The following is an 11,391-nucleotide window of genomic DNA, read 5'->3' as shown; positions in this document are numbered from 1 at the left end:
CTTCCAAATGTATTTTGTATATAAAATTAAATACGTTACATTTAATTATATAAATTACAAAATACAAGTATTTAGTAGTTTAATTTGATACATTGATCTTTATGGTATTTTGTATTTGTATTTTGTATTTGTATGTAGTAATTTCTGCCCATCCCTGGTAGTAGAATACTCTGTCTGCAGGGTGTTTTCAGGACCAGGACACTGGAGGCAAAGGACCAGTTTAAACAGGAAAATGTCATGGAGTTTTATTAAAAATAAATGTTTCACAAATCACTTTCAAAAGGATTTCAAAATGCTAAATAAAATACATATCTCTCCTCAGAGTATAAGTCACATAATTAATTACATAAAGTCCACCTGTGTGCAATCTAAGTGTCACATGATCTGTCACATGATTTCAGTATATATACACACACCTGTTCTGAAATGCCCCAGAGTCTGCAACACCACTAAGCGGCACCATGAAGACCAAGGAACTCTCCAAACAGGTCAGGGACAAAGTTGTGGAGAAGTACAGATCAGGGTTGGTAAATAGTTATGCACGCTCAAGTTCCGTTTTTTTGTCTTATTTCTTGTTTGTTTCACAATAAAACATATTTAGCATCTTCAAAGTGCTAGGCATGTTGTGTAAATCAAATGATACAAACCCCCCCAAAAATCTATTTTAATTCCAGGTTGTAAGGCAACAAAATAGGAAAAATGCCTAAGGGGGGTGAATACTTTCGCAAGGCACCGTATATGACCCTTATAGTTGCCTTTTAAAGTAGTGACACCTTCTGACTGATTGGCACCAAATGAACGACAAATATCATTCCCCCATTAACACTCAAAACGCATCGGTGGATCAGGCACGAGTTTCTTGATTTAAATAAATGTCGGCACTCTTACAATACAAAATGAAGGATTCCCCTGGAATTAATAGAACATTTATAGTAATTTATCACAGTAACTATATGAAGAATAGTTACATTTGTACACATTCACATGAACCAGGTAAACACAAAATGAAACATTCATACTAGTTGCAAATAAAATGTAATTTTTTATACAATTGCAAATAACATTGTGCCATGCATTGGTAAAACGCATAGCCATCAAGCTAACATTAAGTGTCAGTGCGAATTTCCCTGACTTATACAAACAAAAATAGCTTGGCTCACACAAATAATGCTCTTTCCTCAAGAAATGCAATGTTTTACCAGTTGCAAATAAAATCAGTCCTGCACCACTCACTTGATAAATCCAGTAGCCATCAAGCCAGGTGTCAGTGTGAATTTCCTTCCATTAACAAATGCCTTGGCTCCCACGAGGTATGCACTTTTCCCTTCCTTGCTCTCTCAATCATCGGCCGCAGACGATTCCAAGCTTCTTTATCAAATGCTGTCAGGTCCTCCTTGAACCTCAGGTTGTTGTTCTTTAAATAGTCATTTTCCTTTGCACTTTTCCATGTCAGATCCCTCGCTGTCCTAGAGATGAATCTCATGATCACTGGTGGCTGGTTGTTCTCCCCATCTATCAGCCTACCTAGGCGGTGCACTACATCCAGAGAACCTGTAACCACATTTCTCTCTTCCTTCCGGGACTATTGTTCTGCAAATGTATTTCACTTTTGCTTTGATGTTCTCGAGAGATCTCTTGATGTTCTTGAGAGAGCACAACAGCGATTGGCTGAGTCAAGTGAGCAAGATGGGGCGGCAGGGTAGCCTAGTGGTTAGAACTAACCAAAAGGTTGCAAGATCAAATCCCCGAGCTGACAAGGTACAAATCTGTTGTTCTGCCCCTGAACAAGGCAGTTAACCCACTGTTCCTAGGCCGTCATTGAAAATAAGAATTTGTTCTTAACTGACTTGCCAAGTTAAATAAAGGTTAAAAATGAATGCGAGCAGAACTCATTGTTAGAACTTTCTACCAGTTGTAGGTAGACTATTTAGATTGTCATTATGGAGACCTATTTACCAGTTGTAGGAGAGACTATTTAGATTGTCATAGTGTTACACACACCTCTAGTAAGAGGGAACACTACAACGCAACTCTCCGTGGTGTGAAAGAGGTATGGACTGTAGGTGTGAGTAAGGATGACAAAAGGCAGAGAATTACCGTTTACAGGGAATTTATTCCGTCGCACGGTACGTTTGGGGAAAAGGGTCTGGACGGAACCAAAGTAAATATCAAAGCCCCCTCTCCTACCTTACCTGCCCACCCACCCACTACCTACCTAGCACCACCTGGTGCACTAACCAAAATACAGGGGATGGTCCACCCTGGTCTTTCCTAGTGTGCATAGACAGTAAACTACTATGGGTTATGTATGCCCGCGGGCCTCTTGCCTAAGCACGCCCTAGGTGCCTTCCCCTTACCTTCCCCCCCTGGGAACAAATGAAACAGAATAACACAAATGTAAGTTAACAAAGTCAATCATCAAAACACTGCATCACACACACAGGACTTACTAGTTAGCTCTCTCAGAACAACCAACATGCTATAGCCACCAGCCTCCTCTCTCAGCCACCAGTCTCCTCTCTCAGCCACCAGCCTCCTCTCTCAGCCACCAGCCTCCTCTCTCAGCCACCAGCCTCCTCTCTCAGCCACCAGCCTCCTCTCTCAGCCACCAGCCTCCTCTCTCAGCCACCATCAGCATTCTTCTCATTTCTGAGCAACAGAACACTGGCTTATATAGCTTCAGAAGGAGTTGGTAATTGGAGACAGCTGTGTCCTGACGAGGGGGCAGGGTCAGCTCTCCAATTAGCAATGGGGGCCGACCAATCAGCTGCTTGGGGAATTTCAGGAAGCCATTTCCTGAAATACATACATGAAAATACACAAACCACAACACAGAAACTGGGGAACGTAACACATAGTCTACCTACAACTGGTACCGGTTACTGTTTAGATTGTCATAGTAACCAGTACCGGTTTTTTAAAAATGAATGGAAGTATCAATCAAATCAATCATTTATTTATAAAGCCCTTTTTACACCAGCAGATGTCAGTGTTTATACAGAAACCGAACCTAAAACCCCAAACAGCAAGCAATGCAGATGTGGCTAGGTGGCTAGGAAAAACTCCCTAGAAAAGGTAGGAACCGAGGAAGAAACCTAGAGAGGAACCAGGCTCTGAGGGGTGGCCAGTCCTCTTCTGGCTGTACCAGGTGGAGATTAGAAACCTAGAGAGGAACCAGGCTCTGAGGGGTGGCCAGTCCTCTTCTGGCTGTACCAGGTGGAGATTAGAAACCTAGAGAGGAACCAGGCTCTGAGGGGTGGCCAGTCCTCTTCTGGCTGTACCAGGTGGAGATTAGAAACCTAGAGAGGAACCAGGCTCTGAGGGGTGGCCAGTCCTCTTCTGGCTGTACCAGGTGGAGATTAGAAACCTAGAGAGGAACCAGGCTCTGAGGGGTGACCAGTCCTCTTCTGGCTGTACCAGGTGGAGATTAGAAACCTAGAGAGGAACCAGGCTCTGAGGGGTGGCCAGTCCTCTTCTGGCTGTACCAGGTGGAGATTAGAAACCTAGAGAGGAACCAGGCTCTGAGGGGTGGCCAGTCCTCTTCTGGCTGTACCAGGTGGAGATTAGAAACCTAGAGAGGAACCAGGCTCTGAGGGGTGGCCAGTCCTCTTCTGGCTGTACCAGGTGGAGATTAGAAACCTAGAGAGGAACCAGGCTCTGAGGGGTGACCAGTCCTCTTCTGGCTGTACCAGGTGGAGATTAGAAACCTAGAGAGGAACCAGGCTCTGAGGGGTGGCCAGTCCTCTTCTGGCTGTACCAGGTGGAGATTAGAAACCTAGAGAGGAACCAGGCTCTGAGGGGTGGCCAGTCCTCTTCTGGCTGTACCAGGTGGAGATTAGAAACCTAGAGAGGAACCAGGCTCTGAGGGGTGGCCAGTCCTCTTCTGGCTGTACCAGGTGGAGATTAGAAACCTAGAGAGGAACCAGGCTCTGAGGGGTGACCAGTCCTCTTCTGGCTGTACCAGGTGGAGATTAGAAACCTAGAGAGGAACCAGGCTCTGAGGGGTGGCCAGTCCTCTTCTGGCTGTACCAGGTGGAGATTAGAAACCTAGAGAGGAACCAGGCTCTGAGGGGTGGCCAGTCCTCTTCTGGCTGTACCAGGTGGAGATTAGAAACCTAGAGAGGAACCAGGCTCTGAGGGGTGGCCAGTCCTCTTCTGGCTGTACCAGGTGGAGATTAGAAACCTAGAGAGGAACCAGGCTCTGAGGGGTGGCCAGTCCTCTTCTGGCTGTACCAGGTGGAGATTAGAAACCTAGAGAGGAACCAGGCTCTGAGGGGTGGCCAGTCCTCTTCTGGCTGTACCAGGTGGAGCTTATAAACCTAGAGAGGAACCAGGCTCTGAGGGGTGGCCAGTCCTCTTCTGGCTGTACCAGGTGGAGATTAGAAACCTAGAGAGGAACCAGGCTCTGAGGGGTGGCCAGTCCTCTTCTGGCTGTACCAGGTGGAGATTAGAAACCTAGAGAGGAACCAGGCTCTGAGGGGTGGCCAGTCCTCTTCTGGCTGTACCAGGTGGAGATTAGAAACCTAGAGAGGAACCAGGCTCTGAGGGGTGGCCAGTCCTCTTCTGGCTGTACCAGGTGGAGATTAGAAACCTAGAGAGGAACCAGGCTCTGAGGGGTGGCCAGTCCTCTTCTGGCTGTACCAGGTGGAGATTAGAAACCTAGAGAGGAACCAGGCTCTGAGGGGTGGCCAGTCCTCTTCTGGCTGTACCAGGTGGAGATTAGAAACCTAGAGAGGAACCAGGCTCTGAGGGGTGGCCAGTCCTCTTCTGGCTGTACCAGGTGGAGATTAGAAACCTAGAGAGGAACCAGGCTCTGAGGGGTGGCCAGTCCTCTTCTGGCTGTAGCAGGTGGAGATTAGAAACCTAGAGAGGAACCAGGCTCTGAGGGGTGGCCAGTCCTCTTCTGGCTGTACCAGGTGGAGATTAGAAACCTAGAGAGGAACCAGGCTCTGAGGGGTGGCCAGTCCTCTTCTGGCTGTACCAGGTGGAGCTTGAAGGTACCCAAAAAAGGGGTTAAATATGTGTAAAAACTAAAATATTTCCTGAGCTTTTTTATGCCTCTTAGATATAGGACAAACACTTCAAAACCTTATTCCTTATGATACATTTTTCTACTCTTTTTTTGCCACTTTATGAATGTGTTATTCAAAGCGTATCTCTGGCGTATAGTAGTTAAAGCCAAAATCTATATTTTATCATATTTTTTGTATTTTTTTGTATTAACTAAATGGATCTTAAAATGTAAAATCGAATTGCTCAATGATCCATAGTATGACCATTTTTAAACAATTCCATATGTCGGCTTTGAACACCCCACGGCTCAGACTTTTTAAAGAATGAACTATGGTCATTGGGCATACAGAGGAAGTACAGTACCCTTCCCCTTGTTGAAATGACACCGTATAACCCTGCCCTCTCCCCTACAGGCGTTGTATCTGATGCCGTCGTCCAGCGCCCGCTGTGCCCAGTTCCCCCGTGCCCAGGACAAAGTACACTTCTACATCAAGCTGAGGGAATTAAGAGACCAGCTCAGGGGCGTGGCCAGAACGGACGACATTCAGGAGTTGGAGTACACCTTTGACCTGGGATTGGCCAAGGGTAAGAGAACATACTGCAGAGTGCTCTGAGTATTCAAATACATTTACATGAAGTACATAGTTAACATTTAACATTTAAATTATTATAAAAAGGTACAATGTTGAAATGAAAAGCATCACAGTTCTGCCCAGTCTCATGAGCTGTATGAGAACAGTCTTGTTCACCAGATACATGGTAACAGTTTGTTTGTTCCATAGAAATACCTCAAATTGAATTCTGTGTTGTTTCTCCCCCCCTACAGAGGACGCCAAGAGGATGGCGATCAAAGAGGAGGCATACGACCCGGGCTACGAGGCGGCCTTCGGTGGAGCATATGGCGAGGGTGGGCCTGGGCCTGAGGAGGGCCAGAGCAACGGCAACGGGCACTGTAACTTCTCGTCGGCTGAAAACACAGGTCAGCACAGAGATGCCTGGATGGACCATAGAACTAGGATTAGCAGTAACTAGTTCTATGGTATAGGCTCCCCACAGCAGGGTTCTCCTCCAGGATTCTTGATACACACCTCTGCTGAGTACGGCCGGGTGGAGGACCGGAGGGGGGGCGGGGCAGCGCCCCTCTTTTAACTCATATCTTTTCATTTTTAAACACCTGTAACTGTCATCATCTGCAATCTAGAGCAACAACAACAAATGTCCTGAGATGATAACATAAAGTAATGATTGTGTTCCATTCTTTGGGGAGAACCCTGCCACAGGACACTCGTCTTTAAAAATGGTACTTAACACAAATTACTAAAATATTTAAGCATCCTCACCTTGAAATGAGTGTAGATTCCAGGAGGTATTGTGATCCACACACTGGATGTGTATGTACCCTGAATTCCTCCTCCCTGGACACTGTTACCTGTCTGTGTTGGAGAGCTGTCAGTAATATGGCTGATATTCTAGCCAGCCTATCAGAAGGAAACGGTGAAGTGCCATATTGTGTATTCCTGTCCAAGATGTTTAGGAGTGTCTAGGGGTTGATGTGGAATGGAGGGATAGTATACTATATAAACACAGTCACATTGCTGATGGCCACAGTAAACAAGACTGAATGATGTTTAGGAGTGTCTAGGGGTTGATGTGGAATGGAGGGATAGTATACTATATAAACACAGTCACATTGCTGATGGCCACAGTAAACAAGACTGAATGATGTTTCGAATCCAACTAGCCAGCCTATAGTGAGATTCAAAATGTTCCATGTTGAGCTAACTAACTGGGACATAACCTGATATTAATGAGTCATTAATATTAAAGACTTGGGTTTTTCCTACCATTATACACTTTCTGTTCCATACCGGGATATACTGTATTACTTTAAGGGATGCTATTTGTGATGGGGTTTTTTTTTACGCACAAAACAATTTAGGCATCATGGATCTTGATCCAGGAAGGAATGTCTCTGCTGTAACCAAGAAGCTTGATCTTACCACCTAGCTAGCAAGTTAGCAGTGGCGTGAATATCATACCGTCAGTAATACCCTGGTATACGGTATATCGTCCCAGTCTATTAAAGAATAAGAGGACTGCTGTGGTCTGTAATGTACCTAGGAGACACAAGCCAGAGACTACAGATGAAAAATGAGCTATCCAGCTAAATCTGGTGCAATGACATGTTGTACATGGTCCCTGACAAATAAACCATAAACACCAGGGTCCAGGGACAGCCGTAGTCAGCCAGCCCAATAAACACCAGGGACAACCGTAGTCAGCCAGCCCAATAAACACCAGGGACAACCGTAGTCAGCCAGCCCAATAAACACCAGGGTCCAGGGACAACCGTAGTCAGCCAGCCCAATAAACACCAGGGACAACCGTAGTCAGCCAGCCCAATAAACACCAGGGACAACCGTAGTCAGCCAGCCCAATAAAAACCAGGGACAACCGTAGTCAAACAGCCCAATAAACACCAGGGAGAACCGTAGTCAGCCAGCCCAATAAACACCAGGGACAACCGTAGTCAGCCAGCCCAAGCAGGGCATAGATGCTCAATTGTGACAAAAAATGATGTATACAAAACAAGAAGAAGGTCAAAATGAAAGATTCAAAGTCCACCTCTCACTCTGCAATGACCTGCTAATCACCCGCACCTGTGAACAATCACTGACTTCTCTTGCTGTCACTCACAGCACCTAGTCCGGATGCTGCTGCTCCCTATGCGTGATTTGTAGTGGACGGGTTTATCTATGGCCTCGGTAACATGGTCCAGTCACATCAGAGGTTATTTTATTCTAGTTTCAGACGCTGTCGAGAAGGCAGACACTTCCCAACTTCCTGCCTCCACCGCCGCTGCTACAGAGGGACAACTCCCGGACGGACAGTGGATGATGCAGTCTTTTGCTGATCAGATTCCAGACATTGGTGGCTCTAAAGAGCCCCAGGCATGGGCGGGCAATGTATAAGGAAGGTGATAGGGCTACTAACGAGCCCTATCTGGACGTACAGAGACCTCAACCCACACATCCTTAATCTCCTCCTTCAATAAGACGCTGCACCTCAGTTTGAAGACTCAAATTGTAGCCTTTTCATTATTTGTCAAGTTGTATTAGCCATTTTAGGGATTTACATGTTTAACTACTTGATATATGGAATTTTCTAAATTGATAATTGAGGATTTTTTGAATATTAGCATATTTTATCCTGTTTTGTCATATCATGTGTGTTTTGATTGCCCTCAAGGCGGTCTTTTAAATATGTGAAATCAGGGACTTGACAATGATTCTTGATTGTCTTTGGAGATAGTCACCTATTTAAACCTTTTGGTTATTTTGTCACACTGTACTTGTCCACAGGACGGAGCAGTAGGTGTAAGCAAAGCGGGACACTGTTCTGATAGTACAAATAGCCCTAAATCAGACTTTTACACATGAACAGTCAGTCCCAAATGAACCTGTGGCAAAACACACACACACTGTATGCTACTGGAAGTCATGCATGGTGAAGTTTAGGATTAGCTAGTATTCTAATTGTATTCATTCTGTGCCTTTTATGAGGAGAACAGGTACTGAGTGACATGTGAACAAACTAAACATGGTCAAAAAGTGATTCCACAGAGGGATGTTTTAGCAATTTCTTCAAGCCTTTTATAGGGGATTTACAATACTGAAGGAGGGTGCTGTTCTCTTGTTGCTTTATGATCGGTATGTTTAGTATGTTTCTGAACATGTTGTTCATTAAAGCTACACTCCTTAAACGTTACATACATTTTTGGACTTATAAATGATTTATAGCCATTGATTCTTGAAGTATATAACTTTATAAATGCCTCAGGGGCTTAGTTCAACTGTCGTACCCCACCAGAACCCCAAATATAGGCTTGTTTTACTCCAATGTTCTTAAACACTGTATAGACTCAACCTGGTTAAAACTATAATTGTGATATTATGGATGGTCAGTCCTTGCATCCATAGCTCAGTCTATGAATTTGAGTGGATTCATTTCTTTAGGTCCATCCCTCAGATGTTTTTATCAAAACAGAGGCTGGGTGGACATGTTGTTTTACATGAAGGATTTTTAGATGGGAAATGATCCTCATGGAGTTTTTCTATTTTACTTGAAGTTGTTTTGTTTAACTTTCCAGCCTGAAAAGATTTGGTCGTCTTGGTTTGGTCGGGTTCTGACGGTTTGACCGATGACCTTCAAGTACGTCAACAACTTTTCATCCGTCTGCATGCTAAATGAGTAAACCCTAGATCGTGCTTCGTTAGGAAAACCTTTTCAATGTGTTTGTAACAGATACATTTTGTTTTTGTTTCTCTTATTGGAAAAGCCAATCAGTTGTCTTCTGTTTGGTGCCTATTTGAACACGACCCTGTTCTTTAAAAAAAAATTGTTTCATATTGTACATTACAATACACTCTTTGCACAAGTTTTAACTTCTGAGATACTGCTCATGATCCCTCTGGGCAAATGTATGGATACATGCTGTGAGAATAACTGTGTAATATGACTTTTTATTTGAAATGCGTAGCTGATCCAGTATGTCAGAAGTTCTAATACTTTAGCATTACAGTCTACATCAGTAGAAGTTTGTAGGTGTGAAGCTACTACAGCATCACAAGGTTTCTACCGTGAGATGGATTAGGGTTGAAATAGTTGTGGCAGCTACAAGCTACCTCACCTTTAATTTCCTCACCTTTAAACTTTTTTCCCCTTTTATTCTGGACTGGTTTCATTTTTGTGACCAAAAGTGGATTTAAATAAAAGTGATTTTGCCAAATTGTGTGAATGGAATTGGTCATATGTGCAGTTACTGTACGTAAATCCTCTTAGTTATAGAGACGAAGGCTGGGATTCAATCAGAAACCAGGATTCTAGCTTTTAAAGGACATTTCCATTTGAGACATCTGCAGCATTTACCTTGAATGTGCTCTCTGTAAAAGTGGACAACTACAAATACCTAGGTGTCTGGTTAGACTGTAAACTCCTTCCAGACTCACATTAAGTATCTCCAATCCAAAATTAAATCTAGAATCGGCTTCCTATTTCACAACAAAGCATCCTTCGCTCATGCTGCCAAACATACCCTCGTAAAACTGACTATCCTACTGATCCTCGACTTCGGCGATGTCATCTATAAAATAGCCTCCAACACTACTCAACAAATTGGATGCAGTCTATCACAGTGCCATCCGTTTTGTCACCAAAGCCCCATACACCATCCACTACTGCGACCTGTACGATCTCGTTGGTTGGCCCTCGCTTCATACTCGTCGCCAGACCCACTGGCTCCAGGTCATCTATAAGTCTTTGCTAGGTAAAGCCCCGCCTTATCTCAGCTCACTGGTCACCATAGCAGCACCCACTCGTAGCACGCGCTCCAGCAGGTGTATCTCTCTGGTCACCCCAAAGCCAATTCCTCCTTCGGTCGCCTTTCCTTCCAGTTCTCTGCTGCCAATGACTGGAAAGAACTGCAAAAAATCACTGAAGCTGGAGACTCATATCTCCCTCACTAGCTTTAAGCACCAGCTGTCAGAGCAGCTCACAGATCACAGCACCTGTACATAGCCCATCTGTAAACAGCCCATCCAACTACCTCATCCCCATACTGTTATTTATCTTGCTCCTTTGCACCCCAGTATCTCTACTTGCACATTCATCTTCTGCACGTCTACCATTCCAGTGTTTAATTGCTATATTGTAATTACTTCGCCACCATGGCTTATTTATTGCCTTATCTTACCTCATTTGCACTCACTTTATATAGACTTTTTGTTTTATTTTTTCTACTGTATTATTGACTGTATGTTTTGTTTATTCCATGTGTAACTCTGTCGTTGTATATGTCAAATTGCTATGCTTTATCTTGGCCAGGTCGCAGTTGTAAATGAGAACTTGTTCTCAACTAGCCTACCTGGTTAAATAAAGGTTAAAAAATGTAATTATTATTATTTAATTTTTAAAGCTACATTTCGTCTTTCCTGATGACGACCCACAATTCTTCTGTTGCTCGATGTTCATTACACACTTCAGTCTGAGACTGCCATCGTTGAAGTCATTTGTGGTGACGAGGGGTCTGAGGGGTGTTGTACAAAACAAAGTCAGCAGTTGTATTGTATGACGGCTGCGTGGTCCCATGGTGTTTATACTTGCGTACTATTGTTGTTATTCTCTCTGTTTAGGGCCAAATAGCATTCTAGTTTGCTCTGTTTTTTTCGTTAATTCTTTCCAATGTGTCAAGTAATTATCTTTTGTTTTCTCATTATTTGGTTGGCTCTAATTGTGTTGCTGTCCTGGGGCTCTGTGGGGTGTGTTTGTGTTGCTGTCCTGGGGCTCTGTGGGGTCTGTTTGTGTTGCTGTCCTGGGGCT

The 11,391-nt window shown here is 44.1% G+C and overlaps 1 protein-coding gene across 1 annotated transcript; it reads left to right on the top strand.

Moving 5' to 3' along the window:
* Nucleotides 1–5,412: 5,412 nt before the first annotated feature.
* Nucleotides 5,413–9,802, top strand: LOC115192830 (G/T mismatch-specific thymine DNA glycosylase). Its single transcript, XM_029751706.1, has 3 exons — nt 5,413–5,598; nt 5,840–5,992; nt 7,819–9,802. Exons 1-3 carry the CDS (start codon nt 5,439–5,441, stop codon nt 7,983–7,985), a joined length of 480 nt encoding a protein of 159 aa, XP_029607566.1. The 5' UTR covers nt 5,413–5,438; the 3' UTR covers nt 7,986–9,802.
* The last annotated feature ends 1,589 nt before the right edge of the window (nt 9,803–11,391 follow it).

The sequence above is a fragment of the Salmo trutta genome, chromosome 4, assembly GCF_901001165.1.
Source record: "Salmo trutta chromosome 4, fSalTru1.1, whole genome shotgun sequence".
Lineage (NCBI taxonomy): Eukaryota > Metazoa > Chordata > Actinopteri > Salmoniformes > Salmonidae > Salmo > Salmo trutta.
Note: the sequence above shows the minus strand (reverse complement) of the source record. Positions and strands in the feature narration are given on the sequence as shown.

Coding starts and splice junctions, on each gene's coding strand:
- LOC115192830 (XM_029751706.1), top strand. CDS start 5,439: ATGCCGTCGTCCAGCGCCCGCTGTGCCCAGTTCCCCCGTGCCCAGGAC. Junction 5,599..5,839: donor TGACCTGGGATTGGCCAAGG/GTAAGAGAACAT, acceptor CCCCCCCTACAG/AGGACGCCAAGAGGATGGCG. Junction 5,993..7,818: donor CTCGTCGGCTGAAAACACAG/GTCAGCACAGAG, acceptor ATTTTATTCTAG/TTTCAGACGCTGTCGAGAAG.